This window comes from Peromyscus leucopus, chromosome 8b, assembly GCF_004664715.2.
Source record: "Peromyscus leucopus breed LL Stock chromosome 8b, UCI_PerLeu_2.1, whole genome shotgun sequence".
In the NCBI taxonomy this organism is placed as follows: domain Eukaryota; kingdom Metazoa; phylum Chordata; class Mammalia; order Rodentia; family Cricetidae; genus Peromyscus; species Peromyscus leucopus.
Window position 1 is genome coordinate 88,297,072 of NC_051086.1, and position 16,203 is coordinate 88,313,274.

The 16,203-nt window shown below is 52.9% G+C and overlaps 2 protein-coding genes across 3 annotated transcripts in view; both read right to left on the reverse strand.

Moving 5' to 3' along the window:
- Positions 1–384: 384 nt before the first annotated feature.
- On the reverse strand, positions 385–2,624 carry Sppl2c (signal peptide peptidase like 2C). The gene has a single exon (XM_028882537.2). The coding sequence runs from the start codon at positions 2,557–2,559 to the stop codon at positions 487–489; it is 2,073 nt and encodes a 690-aa protein (XP_028738370.1). The 5' UTR covers positions 2,560–2,624; the 3' UTR covers positions 385–486.
- Positions 2,625–13,052: 10,428 nt separating this feature from the next.
- Positions 13,053–16,203, reverse strand: part of Crhr1 (corticotropin releasing hormone receptor 1) — a 48,113-nt gene continuing 44,962 nt past the window's right edge. For both annotated transcript variants that reach the window (XM_028882671.2, XM_037200532.1), the window contains exons 9-13: positions 15,906–15,978; positions 15,493–15,578; positions 15,155–15,290; positions 14,952–14,993; positions 13,053–14,478 (exon numbers count right to left, since the gene is read on the reverse strand). In XM_028882671.2, coding sequence (XP_028738504.1) covers positions 14,338–14,478; positions 14,952–14,993; positions 15,155–15,290; positions 15,493–15,578; positions 15,906–15,978 — 478 coding nt within the window. In that variant the 3' untranslated portion in view covers positions 13,053–14,337. The remainder of the gene's footprint in view (positions 14,479–14,951; positions 14,994–15,154; positions 15,291–15,492; positions 15,579–15,905; positions 15,979–16,203) is intronic.

Sequence of the window (16,203 nt, forward strand, 5' to 3'; positions counted from 1 at the left end):
AGGAAAGGCATCCAGTTAGTGGGAACAGCAAGTGCAAATAGAGATGAAGAGAATGTGAAGGGATCAAGAAGCCATAATAGGGTGCTGACATTAGAGGTGGAGGAAATGGGATGGGTAGCTATGTGCCAGATGAAGGGGTTGGGGGTTTTGGCTCAAGGAGCCAGGCAGGCAAAGAAAGGGCAAGGAGCTGCCCAGGGAACTCTGGGGGTGGGGGAGGCAAATCTTGAGTGGACCTGTGCAAGTCACGTGACCTCCCTGAGCCCCAGTTTCCCCCTCTGCACAATTTGGAGGTGCCACCAGCCCACAGGGACCTTCCCAACTTTGCACAGACTTATTCTGTGTTACTGTTATCTTATGGTCCTAACAAGCAAAGAGACTCCAGAGGAAGATAGGGAGTTTCTCTAATGCCCGATCTCTTATCCTGTCTGGCTTTGCTGTTCAGTGTTCTGGAAGTCCTTTGAGAGGTCCAGGTCCCGGGAGCTCTGTTCATAGGGGAGCTTGGGTTGACGGGCACTTCTTCACTTTCAAGCCCTTTCTCCTATGCAGACCCATCCAGGGCAGGCTGGCATCGTGGACCTGAGCCTGGGTGTGGATGCGACCCAGCTCTGAGGGGGGTGGCATTGGTGGGATCAGTGGTATCAACATGGCCAGAGGCATCAGCTCCTCCAGGGCCATGGGGGAACCAGGGGATAGTTCACCAGGATCCAAGTTGGCATCACTCCAGCCTTCGGAGCTCTCACTGTGGCCCTCTGGACTTGTGGCTTCGTCCTCAGAGAGGGTGACCATCTCTGACATGTCATCCCCAAGGTTGCTGTCTAAGTCCCTTGACTCTTGGTCGGCGGCCTCCTCAAACCCATTGGTTCTATGGGAATCTGTCGCACCCTCCAGCTTCCGCTTGGAGCTTACCGCAGAAGCAATGGAGGGCTCTGCCACGGGCCCAGCAGGGATCTTGGCTCTGCCCTGGCCAGTCCAGAAAAGGGTAAGCTCTTGGCGGCAGGCAGCCACGGCAAGGCTGGTAAGCAGGGTGCTAGACACTAAGTACAGCAGAGCAGGCTGGCCCATCTCCATGATGACCATGGCAACGAAGGTGACCAGCAGGCCTATGGCATAGGCCATCGTACAGGCCACATAGTAGACCTGGCGAGAGCGGATTTGCACATCAAAGCGATGACAGTAGGCCACCAGGAAGCCGGGGACGACGATGTCACCAAAGCCAAGGATGGAGAAAGGCTGGTCACACAATGTCAAGGCTGAGAAGCTCAGTCGGGGCACTTTGAGCACCATGGGCAGCCTCTCATGGCTCAAAGAGTCTGCCGGGCCTGAGGCCACTTCCACCATGATGCTCTCGCCAGTCTTGGTGAAGAGGGGTGTGACGAAGACAAAGAAGACATCGAAGGCCAGCAGGGCCAGCAGGAAGGAGGTGCAGTTCTTGAGCGTGGGCAGCCGCACCCGCCTCAGCACAAAAAGGCAGTAGGCAACCCCCAAGGTGTCCTGCAGGAGCCATGCCCAACGGTCCTCGTTGCGGTAGATGACCCAGAGAAGAGTCACCGTGGCACACAGGCCTGCCAGCAGTAGTAATGGCAACTTCATATAAGCCCGGCGGTCAGGCAGTGCCCATTGGTTTTGCCACGGGGGCAGGTGGTGCACTATGGGTGCCAGGCAGCTGTAGAGGCCAGTACTGGCACCCAGACCAAAGATCCCGATCATGACGTAGACAAAGCAGTCGTAGAAGAAGTAGAGCAGAATCATGATGGAGCAGGACATGGTGACCACAGCGCCCGTCATGGCTGGTGTAAAATCCACAGACGTATCATCATCATCTTCGTCTTCCTGGGCCCTCTGGAACCTCTCAGCTCCCTCCACTTGTGGCTGATGGCGACCACCAAACCCCCCTCCTCTTCGGGCCTGGTGCCTCTGCAGCTGGTCCGACTCCATCAGGCCAGCCCAGTAGCCACCTGCAGCAACAGTGCCCACAGCCAGTATGAAGATAACTGCCATGTTATAGTCGATGACGGGCTCCAGGGGGGCGTACAAGGCTACCCGGATATTGGTGTCACCGTGAGTGTGTCTGAGGATGTCCAACAGGTCGGTATAGCGGAGCACAGCCACCGGGATGGTGAGGGCAGGCCGGGGTTTGCTGGGGTCCTGGGACTTGGAGATGGTGTCTGAACACTGTTGATCGCTGGCCCGGCTCACAATGAGCAGCCCGTGGGCACCCTGGCCCTGAGCCAGCCAGCCCTTGGTGTAGAAGCTGCAGTTTCCACGCATCACCATGGTAGTAGTCTGGTGGAGGGGTCGCTGTCTAGGGGAGCCGTCCTGAGCCTGGTGGAAGTCCTCATCCGGACACCATGGTGTCTTGGTGCCGTCATGCAGAGGCAGGAATGGGGCATGGTGCAGGTCCCGGGGTAGAGTGACGTAGTCGGAGCTGTACAAGACACAATAGTCCTTGCTCCAATTCTTTGACACGATGCGGACCACGCCGTATTCCCCCCGGGCCTCAGGGCTGAGGAGGAGGAGGAGGAGTGAGCCCATGGGGAGGAGGGAACCCAGGCACAACATCCTCCTCAGCCACCTACTGTGTCCTCCCAAGGAGACAGCTGCCCACAGCTCTATTCCCCTCCCAGGGCAAGGGTGTGGCTCTTTGTCACAGAGTAGCTTGGCCACTTGTCTTGGAGACCAGAGCCACACCTACCTTGTCATAAAGTGATGAAGGGCACTGCTATGGGACGCAGGCTCCTCTCAGGGTCATGTTCCCAACCCTGGATCCAATAGGGAGGTCATCTGACATCTCCTCCCTGCCCAGGCGCCCGGTAGGACGAAACCAGGTAAGATGAAGTAAGTGTGGGGTGTCGGGGCTGGAGATCCCAGGCAGGATTCTGGAAACAGTTTTTCATCTTTCTTCCTGGATAGCCTAGGCAGTCCAGGCCAGCTCTCCTCTTTGGACTGGTTTCTCTCTCTCTCTCTCTCTCTCTCTCTCTCTCTCTCTCTCTCTCTCTCTCTCTCTCTGTGTGTGCGTGTGTGTGTATGTGTGTGTGTGTGTGTATGTGTGTGTGTGTGTGTGTGTTGGCTAGTTTTTGTTGTTGTTGTTTTGTCAGCTTAAAACAAGCTAGAGTTATCTGGAAAGAAGAACCTATGTTGAGAAAAGACCTCCAATATATTGTCTTGTAGGTAAGTCTGTAGGGACATTTTCTCTCTTTTTCCTCTTTTTGTTTATTTTGTTTTGAGACAGGGTTTCTCTGTGTAACAGCTCTGGCTGTCCTGGAACTCACTCTGTAGACCAGGCTGACCTCGAACTCCCAGAGATCTGCCTGCCTCTGCCTCCCGAGTGCTGGGATTAAAGGTGTGTGCCACCACCGCCTAGCTCAGTCATGGTGTTTTATTACAGCAGTATAAAGTAAACCAGGACAGTGTGTATAGTGTATATTATGTGTGTACATGTGCGTATGTAAGTCCTTATACCTATGCACACCCAGAGGCCAGAGGAGAACTCTGTGTGCCGATTCCTCATCATTCCATCACTCTTCCTCATAGTCCCTTAAGATGGGTTTCCTCCCTGAACTTGGAGCTAAGCCGGCAGCTAGCAAGCCCCAGTGATTCTATTTCTCTGTCCTACAGGGCAGAGGTGACAGGTATGTGTGGCCACACCCTATTTTTTTTTTTTAAATCTGGGCATTGGAAATACAAACTCAGGTCTTCATGATTTCTCAGCTAGTGCTCTTCCCCACTGAGTCCTCTCTCCAGTCCCTGGACTCATTTCATTGACTGTGAAGTAATGAGGATGTTACACCAGGTTCTAGGTTCCAGCGCACGGAGCTCCATGGCACGCACATGTTAAGGGGCAAGGTGTTTTTTATGTATCCATTGCACATATACAATACCCCCGCTAGCTGGAGGCTGTACACTGTCCTTCTAAATTAATCCCTCTGTCCAGAGCTCATCACCAGCCTCCCTCATAGAACCTAGGATGAAATAGGGTGGAGCTTTTTGCTCACTCTTTAACTTTCTTGCAACTCAGGACAAGGACAGGACTGTGATGAGGACAATGCCTGAAGGAAGGGGGCAAAGCGAAGAGAGTGGGGGTCCCTGGGCAACGGCATGGAACAGTTATCTGGGGTGCTCACTGCTGCTAGGGAGATAGGTGATCTTCCACAATAAGCTATCTGCTTGTCATGGGCGTCTTTGTTACAGTAACTTAGCCTTACCCGATACTCCCATATCATAGAGTAGAATAGGCTCAGAGTAGTCCAAGTGGACCAGTCTACAAGGTTCTTGTACTAGTTAAACCTTTGGACTTCGATGTCGCATAAACCTTTTGAGGTGAATTCTAGGCTGGTCTCCCTGCTTATCTTCTGAGGCTGAGCTGGGAGCTGAGTTTGGAATCAAGAACCCACCCTTGGTGCTAGCAAGTTTCTACCCCATCTCTGATGTCCTCTCATACTTGCCCACATTATCCTGTCCAGTCTCCCTCAAGCCACCCACAAGTGGGGTACCCGGGGGCTCCTGAGACCAAAAGCGAGGATGTGGGGAGTGGCCATCCTCCTATGTTTCCATGATTTTTCCACTGGCCTGTAGCCATCCTCTGCTCCTTATTGTCAGGCACTCAAACCTTTTTGCCTGTGATACTGTGACACTTCACTGCTGGAGACGAGGCCTGCCATCAGTCACCAGCATAGCCTCTTGGTACAGGAGCAGAGACTCCGTTTCAGGATGAGGTCCTCACGGTGGGAACTGGTCCAGGTCTCCAGGGCTTGTAGAGGTGGTTCAGGTACAGCAGGGAATCTCAGTATGGGTTTATGCCCTAACTCTGAGCTCTCTCTGGGTCAACCCCGAGCACAGTCCACCTGCTCCAACTGGAAGCCCCTTAGCTCTGCTAACTATCCAACCCCCTTCTTTCTTTGTGCTGGGGATTGAACCTAGGACCATGTGCATACTAGGCCAGCACTCTGTCACTGATCCATATATCCTCAGCCCCACCGACCTGCCCTCTGCCCTGAGTCTCCTGGCAGTATGAGCTATGGCACTTGCTGCTTGACCATGGCATCTGGGCCTTGGCTCCAATATCATCTCTATCACCATCCCCAGGAAAACAAAAACAAAAACAACAACCCAGCCCCCTTCTCAGGATGCCACCATCCCAATGCAGGTTTTAGTTACTACATTGCACTTAACGCATATGCACCTGTCTGGTATGTTCTAGCTCCTGCTGAAGACACGCAAGGTCTGTGAAGGCAGAGACCATCTACCCTGCTTAGTATTCTAAGATCCGTGAACAGAAAGCAATGCTCAGAAAATGTGTGCGGGGTGGGCGAGTGAGTTTCTGGATTGATGTTCAGGGCAGTCAGGGAACCTTTCCAAGGTCCTACTTGAGTTTAGGAACCAGATTTAGGCTGCTAAGTGGCAGAGTCCCTGGTTGACCCATTATCACCGCATAGAGCATCCGTTATCACTGCACATAGCATGTCACCATTGCATCTAGCATTTGGCTCGGGGACTGTGGAGACGGTGATGCTGAGGACTGGGTGGGAGACAGATTCATTAACAAAGTCAATTGAAGTGGGAAGTCCTTAAAAAACATCCTGTATCCTAGGACTGGGGAGATGGCTGAGTGGATAAGAGTGCTTGCTCTGTAAGCTCGAGGACCTGAGTTTGGATCCCAGCACCCACATAAAGAACCAGGCATGGCTGCATGTGCCCGTAACCGCAGCATTAGAGGTGGAGATAAGCCAGAAGCTCCCTAGGCAGCTTCAGGTCCAGTGAGAGACTCTCTCAAGAGACCTGGTTAGGGTGTGTGAGAGACAAATAACTGCTGTGTCCTGCTCTGGTCTCCACGTGTGCCTCCATGGGCACACATCTCCACCATTGCTATAGTGGTGGTTTGGGTGAGAATGGTCCCTCATAGGCTCATTTACTTGAACATTTGGTCCCCAGTTGGTGGAACTGTTTGGGAAGGATTAGGAGGTGTGGACTTGTTGGAAAAGGTGTATCACTGTGGGCAGGACTTGAGATTTCAAAAGACTAGTGCCATGCCCAGTGTGCCCACTGCCTAGTGGCTGTGGACCAACTTGTGACTCAGCTGTTCCTTCTCCCTGCTGTCAGGGACTCTCTCCCTGAAACCACAGACCAAATGAAATTCTTCCTTCTGTAAGTATCTTTGGTCATGGTGTTTGGTCACAGGAATAGAAAAGTAAGACAACTACATACATACATCTGTACAACACACACACACACACACACACACACACACACACACACACACGGGAGGGACAGTGTTCCCTATTGCCCCTATTCATTGCATTAATTGCTTAGACTTCCCTAAATAATGATATGAACCATGTGACTTAAAATAACAGAAATGGGGTCAGCGAGTTGGCTTAGGTAAGAGTGCTCACTGCCAAGCCTGACTACCTGAATTCAATCCAGAACCCACATAGTGTCAGGAAAAGAACCAGCTCTTGAAAGTTGTCCTCTGACCTCCACACACACGCCGTGGCACATGTACACCCTTCGCTTAGTAAATAAATAAAGTGTAATTTAAAAAAGAAAATGCTGGAAATGAGCCAGGTATAGTGAGGCATACCTAATTGCAGTACTAGGGAAGCAGCAGCAGGAGATGGTGAGTTTGAGGCCAGTTTGGGCTACAAAGATCCCGCCTCAAATAATAACCTCACCCATCTCCCCATCCCTCTTTCTCCCTCTCTCCCTGCCTCCGCCCCTGCCCCATGTGCATGTGTGCTCATGTGTGCTACAACAACAGCAACAACCAGAAATGCATTCCCTCCTAATTCTGGAAGGTGTAAGTAGGCTATAGATTGAAGGTTTGTGTCCCCTCTTCATCTGCACACTGAGGCCTAGCCCACAGTGTGAGGGAAGGTGGTTAGATCGTAGGATAGGAGCCTTCCCATCAGGTTCTTAGAACCTATTGAAGAGACGCCAGAGAGATAATCTCTCTGTTGGCCTTGTGAAGACACAATGAGAGAGGGGCCCTTCCAAATAGGTGGAGAGCCATCTTCAGGCCCTGAATCAGTGGGCGCCTTGGTCTTGGATGCTGCATTCTCCAGAACACGAGGAATCAATGCCTGTTGCTTGAACGTCTTGTCTGTTGTACTTACTGTAGCAGCCTGGGCCGTGGAGAGTCTAGGTAGCATTTTTGCTTACCTCTTCCTAGGCGGTGGCCAGTGAGCCTTGGGGCCATCCTGGCTTATAGTGAGTCATTTCACTCTGGAACTATTGTCACACAGCACTGTCTCTGTCTGCGTCTGTGTCACCATGACTTACAGCCCATGCATTCTTAATTTGATTATACTGCAAAGGCCTAGTTTACTCCACGTCAATAAGAGGGGATGAAAGATATTCCCAGAACCCAGCTCGGATTCTCTGACATGGAGGCCATTTTTTAAGGAGCACTGTAAAGTGGTCAGCAGGCCACATTTAGATTCTGACTTTTTCTTGCCCCTGATTATTTACATTGGTCTTGCCAACACCTAATTGGACAGCTTAGTTTTTGGTGACTCATTTGCAACTGTGTCTTTCAAAGCAGCCAAATGAATTGTCATCAAAACTGTGTTCCCTTGTTTGTGCGCTTCTGATCTATCCATTAACATAACATTTAATTACATTGCCAACAGTAATTACGACGCCAAGTGAGCTGTCAGAAGCACATTAGGGAGTCAGCACAATGGACTGGCGACCTGCCACCCGCTGGGGCAGTGTGCAGGGCCCAGGGAGGGGCTGCCATGGGCTCCTCTAGTCCCTTCTCCAGAATCTTTATTTCGAGGGGCCCAGATGCATTGCTAAGGGGCCTGGGGCTGGGCGGAGGCTCAGCATGTACAACTGTTGTCAGGGCACGTGGTAATGTCACTTCTTTTTTTGTTTTCTGTTTTTCCAGACAGGGTTTCGTTGTGTAGCCCTGGCTGTCCTGGAACTCACTCTGTAGACCAGGCTGGCCTCGAACTCACAGAGATCCTCCTGCCTCTGCCTCCTGATTGCTGGGATTAAAGGCATGCGCCACCACTGCCCGGCAGCAATGTCTCTTCTGAGTGTATCCCTCTACATCAGTGGCTCTCAACCTTCCTAATGCTGTGACCCTTTAATACAGTTCCTCATGATGTGGTGACCCCTGACAATACAATTATTTTCATTGTTACTTCATAACTGTAATTTTGCTACTGTTACGAATTGTAATGGAAATATCTGTATTTTCTGATCATCTTAGGCAACCCCCTGTGAAAGGGTCATTCCGATCACAATCCATAGGTTGAGAATCACTGCTCTAGATCCAAGCACTCAGATGCTGGCCAGACAGGCAGCCTTCACCAAAGGCTACGATCCTTACTAAAGCCCTGCTTCCCGTAGAGAGTCTTAGAAATCAAGACCAACACATCCATGGAGCCAGCTATTATTAAAAAACCAACAGCTGAGGATGTAGCTCAGGTGGTAGAGTGCCTGCCCAGTGTGTGTGAAGCCCTGCATTCAATCCCCAGCGCTGCATGCTCCAAGTGTGGTGCTGCATGCCCATAATCCCAGCACTCAGGAGGTGGAGGCAGGCGGTTCAGAAGTTCAAAGTTATCCTTGACTTCATTGCAAGCTTGAGGCCAACTGGACTACATGAGACCTTGTCTCAAAACCAACCAACCAATCAATTCGGCCACAAGGGAAGATACAGACAAGCTAGAGCCTTCTGCGCAGCTGCTGAGAACACAGTGGCATGGCCATATGGGAAGCAGGCTGGCAGATTCCTCTTCAGTTATACCGAGAGTTGTGGAAGCTGGCATCCTAGGGAGATCCACCCACAAGAACTGAAATCAGATTCACCGTGGCCAGGGCTGGAGGAGGAGGGATGGGGTTTCCATTCAGGATGATGAAACATTCTGGAAATAGTGTTGTGGTGTATTTTATTGACATATAATAACTAAACACATTTGTAGGCTACGATGAAATTAACACCTCAGAATTGTGTGCTTTCACATGTTGGAATGTGAGTTTTTACGTTCATGTGTATTATACCATTAAAAAAAAAAAAAACTAAAACCAAGAAACCAAGACTTCACTTTGGTCCACTGCAGTAGCGCTGTCCCCAGAACTGGTTCAATTTTGGTCATCAGGACTCTGGCGCCGGTGGGTGCCCTAATGAAGTTGAGACTGTGTGAGCACACCGTTTTGCTGGTTCTACCATCCCCCGTGCAAGATCCTCAGGCTGGGGGTGCCCTAGGTCCACAGAATTCTCTGAACCCTTCATTCCATGTGCCTTTTGTGTCTGGTTCACTGGGGGTTTGGGGAGACCTAGTCAGCCCCTGGTGGCCCAGAACCCCCAGTCCACCAGCCCTGGAACTGTCTGTCCTCCTGTCTGTGTGGCTACTTGGCGCCTCTGTTAGTGCCTCCACAGGAGCAGCTGGTGTTCTATTCTCCAGGCTCTGTTTCTGCAGAATCCTCTAAAGACCTCCAGTTACAACCTTCTGGGTGAGTTCCTGCATTGGCCTTGTTGCCCGACATCCCCACTGCCTCCCTCACCTAGGATCTGGGATCTCAGGGGCTCCCCAGGTAGTTTGGGACAAAGTGTCTGCCTTCCAGGGGGACCAGGTCTAGGTGGCAGCTGGAATATTTATCTTCATCCAATCAAGGTAGGGAGGACTGCAGATGGGGCAGCGGGTCTTAGCCTAGGGCAGGGACTCTAGGAGGTGGGGAAGGGACCAGGTGCCGTAGACCCTCTCCTGGCCTGGCTCAATGGCCCACACCTTTCCAGCTGGAGCAGATCTGGGCCTGGACACTATTTGTGTCCTCCCCACCACCCTGGGAATGAAGGCCAAAGAAGGGACACTTCCATGTTGCCCACCCTAGCTGGGTGTCTGTGATATTCCTCAGCCTCTCTGGGTCTCTAAAAGGCCCTGCCCCTGCCCTGTGCCTTTGTCCAATGGGTAATGAGGTTGGGCTTTGGGGGGTCTGTCTAGAACCCCACAGAGAGACAGGAGGAGTGGCCAGTGGTCTGGAACTCATCTCACGACTGTTCCCTGAATGCGAAGAGCTTTGCAAAATCCACGCAGTCCAGGTCTTCCTCCACCCTGAGCTCCAGGGTCTACAGGGTTGGTGTGTTAGCAGGAGACTGGGAGGCCATGCTGGAATGTGCAGCCAGGGCAGACTGGGACACTGGGAGGTGGGCAGTCTCAGGCTTGTGTTTTGCAGGCTCTTTCCACTAGCTCGTCTCTGAGTACTACTCGTCAACTGACTGGGAAGCTGAAGAATGTCCCCAAAGGGAGGAGATAGAGAGCCACCTTGCAATGGGGTCTTGTGGGTAAGTGGTGGAATACTGGAGCACCTGAGGCTGCCTGGGTTCTCATCCAGCCATGTCACTGCTGAGTACCCTCAGGAAGGCCTCTTATCCTCTCTGGGCTCCATTTTTCTCACCCATTAAATGGGAGAGCAGCAGCTGCTTTATAGGGTTGAATGACGAGCAGTGAGTATGACCCCCAACTGAGGCCTGGTATCCACTGACAGGGCTGGGATCAGGGTGGCTGCAGAGTCTCCCTCTTCATGTTGGGCCCAGCGTGGTCAAATCGGTGAGTTTGAAATCATGGGTGGACCTGGAGGAGATGGATTTGAGGCTAGTGGAATCCTCTGCAGGGACTGAGTGGATCCTGGATGGGGAACACAAGGCTGACAGTGGCTTCTGGTGACCTGGGCTGTACGGTTTGACATGAAGCATCACTTGAAGGAGGGGGATGAGTGGAGTGGAGAAGGGGAGAGACACTGAGCACACAGCCTCAATTACTTCTTCCCCAGCTGACCTGGCAGTTGGGCGTGGGGTGAGCCACTGATGACGCCAATGTGACACACTGTTGGGATCAGCCTGAGAACCTATGTCAACCTCACTGTCCCTTGGCTCTAGTGTTGCTGTGTGGGTCTTGGCCTTCCGAGCCAAGGCTGGAGCACTCCAGAAAGGGAAGATCCCTGATGCTGTGGGATGTTCTGTATGGCGAATGTGTTGCTCTGATTGGTCAATAAATAAAATACTGATTGGCCAATGGCTAGGCAGGAAGTATAGGCGGAACTAACAGAGAGGAGAAAACAAAGAACGGGAAGGCAGAAAGAGACACTGCCAGCAGCCGCCATGACAAGCCACGTGGCAAGGTATAGATCTATGGAAATGGATTAATTTAAGATATAAGAACAGTTAGCAAGAAGCCTGCCACAGCCATACAGTTTGTAAGCAATATAAGTCTCTGTGTTTACTTGGTCGGATCTGAGCAGCTGTGGGACTGGCGGGTGAGGGAGATTTGTTCTGACTGTGGGCCAGGCAGGAAAACTCTACCTACACCCCGATGTGCAACCAAGCCTTCCATCCCCAGTCTTGGTTTCCTCTGCTGCAGAATGGGCTGATTCCCCACTGAGTTAAGGATTGGAGAACATGTGAGAATAGATTTGGTAGATGATAAAGCAACCTACAGGTGACTCGGTTAAGGTAAGGATGACTGTCTGAATCCTAAACCCTTTCCCCCTCCCTCCTCAGAAGGTAGTTTATCTTGATCTGGCTGTTCCTGTCTTAGTCCTAAGGCAAATGCCTCTTCAGCACAGAGGCTTGGGGAACCAGAATCCCAGGGTGGGAACTGTTTGGCCCTCAGGAAGAGAGCGCTTCTCCCCTGTTGCTCTGTGTCCACCAAGAGAACCGCAGGAGAAGTGAGATCTTTTGCAAGAGGGTGGCTCTCAGGAGACTGTGTTCCCTAGGTGTGATATGGAAAAGCATTCTTTCGGACATGAGGGACAGATCCATCCTGGGGCCGAAGAGGGCCCTGTGACTCCAGTTGGCAACTGTTCGGCCCTTCCACATAGTGGCCTGGGTCAATCCACTCACAGCCAGAGGAAGTCCCCCCCCAACCTCGGAGCAGAATGGCCCCTGATGTCCACTGAGGGGCCTGCCCAGACACTGCCTGAAGCTACTCACTGCTTAGTGTTCCTACTTATCTCCAGGCAGCTTCCTCTTACAGCCTCTGGACAGGAGGCCCATCCCTCATCTCAACCCGCCCCTGCTCGCTCAGGCACACCAGCTTCTCCGAGACAGCAGGCCCCAGGTTCCTTAGAACACAGGCCCATGCTGCCACATTGAATGACACCTTGCTCTCTCCCTCTTCTGCTCAGGTTGAAAGACAAGAGTGGAGAACCATTTCAGTGTGACTATTTGACATTCGGCCACTTTAGGTCCCTGCGGTCATCTGGCAGGGCTGTCCTTTGCTCTCCCTAGGCCACCCCATACTCCTAAATTGATGTAGAAGCCTCTTCAGCTCATTGCTGTCTGGGTGTTCTCTGGGCCTCCCATGCCCACCTCTACTTGAGGGCACACTTCTGTTTGGGTAATCGGCAGGGAGGGCACTCCATGTGTCCTGGAAGAATACACCCCCTCCTCCATCAACCCCCTTGGCACAGCAGGAGGTATGGAGCTCTCCAGCCACAGCCATCTCAGTCTGCTCCTGGCATTTCATGCCACATACCCTCGTATGCAATTGTGTGCATGTGTGTGCATGCATAGGTGACCTTCCTCCCTGGTCAGAGACACAGAGGCATGTCCCAGGTGGCACTGGGACCCTCATGGGAATTCCACCAGTCTCTGTGCTTACAAGGTACAACATGCTGGCTTCTAGAGGCCTGCAGCGTGCTGCCCCTGACAACTCTGCGATCACATGGAGGTAGCCAGTGCAGGGAAACGCATGTCCCTTGGGAGCAGCTCAAATCAGTGAACAATGGGTGACAGGAGTTGGTGGATAAATATCCCAACTCAGCTCCCTTGCCTCATGCTCCAGGCCCCTCAGCAAGCCAAAGCTCCAGCCACCTGCCACGGCGCATGTATGCCATCCGACCTTTCCCTTTCTCTCCGTGCTTGGCCTTCCCACCTCCAGTCCTGCCTTGGGATTGCCCTGGCAACCACATCTCCATGTCTGCTTCTGGGAAGCCTCCTCACCAAGAACTGTTTTGTTTTGTTTTTGTTTTCCGAGACAAGGTTTCTCTGTGTAGTTTTGGTGCCTGTCCTGGATCTCGCTCTGTAGACCAGGCTGGCCTTGAAATCACTGAGATCCACCTGGCTCTGCCTCTTGAGTGCTGGGACTAAAAGTGTGTGCCACCACCACCCGGCAAGAGCTGTTTCTTACTAGGTAAGCATCCTTGGTCACACCCATATCTTCATGTCTGGAGTCCATACCCTGCCTCCAGCCCTCGGGCTCATCCTGGATGGTGTGAGTGGGATCAGGCTTCATGCTACGCAGTAGTCCCTGATGTCTACTTCTCAGAGGACCCCTATGGCTCACTCCCAGCCCCAGCAGAGTGCAAACCTTCACAAAGGTAGTTGAAAAGATAAATATTATTTATATCACAACCCCCCACCTGGGTCCTGCTGCAGCGCCTCAGCCCTGTGACACAGTGACAGTTGGGCCATTCCATGCCTGGGAGTAAGGGGTCTGCCAGTTAGTTGTCCCAGGAGCCACCTGTCCTGGCTCAGGGCACTTGAGCACAGGGCCCTTCTCGATTCACTCAGCCTGTGAGCGTGTTCCAGAGGCCAGCCAACAAAACTAGTGGCCTGGGCACCCAGGGGACACTACTTCCTTAAAGGCTGGGCCCACTTGATTGTCCCTCACAGGCAACTCAGTCCCCTTCCCAACCCCCACCTTCTCACAAATCAGAAGACTCCCAGAGGCAAGAGGTGGTAGGATTTCAGGGCGAGGGGACTGTTGTCAGTGGGTAAGTGGCAGAAAGCTGGATTGGCCTGCAGAATAGTAAACGTCTAAGGGTGGAAGGCAGCAAGGCAGGGCTTTCCAGTGGCAGCGCCACGGTGCTGATGACATTCTGGTGGCTCAGGAGTGGCTCCTAGGGTAGTGGAGTGCTATCTGATGACGCCGCCAGATTTCTACCGCTATCTCCAGGTCCCCTGACTGGACCGTGTGACATTGGTTCTCGGTAGCATCCAAAGGCATCGCCAAGATTCAGAGGCTTCACAATCACAGGAGAGAGTTTCCCATGATGCCCTGGGGTAGCAAGTGGCCTCCCCACAGCTGCCGAAGACTCAAGATCTTCGGTGAGCTGCTTTGGGGGAAAGACAGCTTTCACAGGGCCCATTAACCTGCTTCAGGGTTTCTAGCCCCCGGTCTCCACTTCCGCTCTCCGAGAAGAATGGGCAGCAGGGAGCCAGATGCTGTGGGCCCAGCCCAATGCTATGAGCCATCGTCTACAGCTGGGCAGGCGCTCAGGTCTGCAGCCCAGGGGTAGGAGTGGGAAGGCCGGCTGCCTCTGCAGACAGGCTCACCAGGGAGCTTGCATTATTCCCCCAGCCTCAGGACTGGGGGCTGCTCTGTGGCCTGCAGCTCACACTGCTGTGGACTGCTTGATGCTGTGGAAGCTGACTCTGGTGGGGGAGGTAGGGATGGACATGGCGCGGGCCACTCGGGCTCTGATCGAGTGCCTGTCCTGCCACCGATGCCACCTCTTCCGGACGGCAGAGCGGACCTGTGGGCACAGGATGACAGGTGACATCAGAGCTCAGGCTCAGGACACCCCCGCCCCCAGCCCAGCATCCTCTAGGTTGCTACAAGCAGGTGTCACGACAGGATCTGTATAATTCACGTAATTACTACTGTTGGTTGGTTTGCTATTTGTCGAGTCCGTTTTCTCAAGTGAGGAAGGGACACCCTTTTCTAGTCTAACAAAGGTGCCATCTGGCCTCACCAATACAGAACCCCTACCTTCCCAACTCCTCCAAAGACAGAGACCCTATCTTCTAGCCATCCCCCATGCCATGCCTAAAGTCAGAAGGGGGGCTGTCCTCACAGGTGCAGATCGACAGGGATAGGGACTTCTCAAAGTTCCCTGCAGCAACCCATGGGACCTGGGAAGAGGGAGGGAAGGGAGCCCAGGGCAGAAGAGACATGAGGGGACAGTTCCCGGTCTTGGTAGTCTCAGCCCCGGTCTTAGGTTCTTACCTCACTGTTCAGAAAGCAGTAGAACAAAGACACGAAGAAGCCCTGAGGGGGAGACGGGAGTCAGAGGTGAGTGGGGTCTGACCAGCCCAGGTTGCTCCAGCCCCCCAATCCTCCAGGCCTCTGCCAGAAGAATCCTCACTCTTATAGGTGCAAATAGGTTCTCCCGGAGCCAGAGTGGTAAGGCTCAGGGAGGATGCAGGTACCTGAAAGGACTCCAGAAAAGAGTTGAAGTAGATGAAGACGACCCTGGAGGTCTCATCCTCCCCAGGGTTGACAAAGAACAACATGTAGGTGATGCCCAGGAGGGGCAGCAGCACCAGAGTGGCCTTCACCGCTTTCCTAGGGTGGAACAGAGGCGAGAGTCACAGGCTACCCAGGAGGGGTGAGCCCGCTAGCTCTGGGGAGAGTGATGGGTTTGGGAGATGGTCTCTGGGGTGTTTAAGAAGGTGGAGCTGCAGTTTCTGGGTGGACTGACTGGCTTGGAAGAGAGCTGGTTCAGAGGAGGCTGGTACCTCGGAAGTACCCCTGGGGAGCCAGGTACCTGTACTGAATAGTCTCAGACGTGGTGGATGCCCGGAGTTTGGTCATGAGGATGCGGACAATGTTGAAGAGAAAGATAAAGTTGATCTGCAATTGGAGCATACCAGCAGGAGTGAGGATGGGTGGCAGGGATGGGGACATGTGGCAGGGACATATGCAGGAAATGGAGGTGGGTGGGGGTAGGCGGGCCAGGTCCTCAGTCCTCTCAGCTCTGCTCTTGGTATTTCTCTGCAGCCACTCACCCTGCCCTCTTCTTGCTCCCTCTCCCACTTCCTCTTCTTCGGTCCTTCTCTCCCTAACACTTAAAATTCCTGGCCCAGGTTCCCCTCTGGGGCCACCTAGTAGAGGGTCCTTTCTATCCAGATTGTCCCTTCCCATAGTGGCTTGTCTCCAGCTACCTCCCCAGGCTCTTACCAGCAGGACCAGGATCATGGGGCCCTGGTAGATGTAATCAGTGTACACTCCAGGACGTTTGCCAAACCAGCACCTAGAAGACCACAGAAGGAAAGGGAAGGGAGGGGTCAGCAGGGCCCTTCCAGTGGCATAGTGCTTGGCCACAGGGCAGTGCTTGACTAGAGCAGGATCAATGCCAGTGGCCAGGAAAGGGCACCCCAATTTCTAAGAAATCCAAGCCAGCGGACTCTGCTTCAGTGCCTCAGTGATCCTATCTGCAAAGTGGATGATACCCTCTGCTGTGGGATGTGGTCCTATC

What these genes read in the sequence shown, in the direction of transcription:
- Sppl2c (XM_028882537.2), bottom strand. Translation starts at nt 2,559, where the DNA reads ATGTTGTGCCTGGGTTCCCTCCTCCCCATGGGCTCACTCCTCCTCCTC.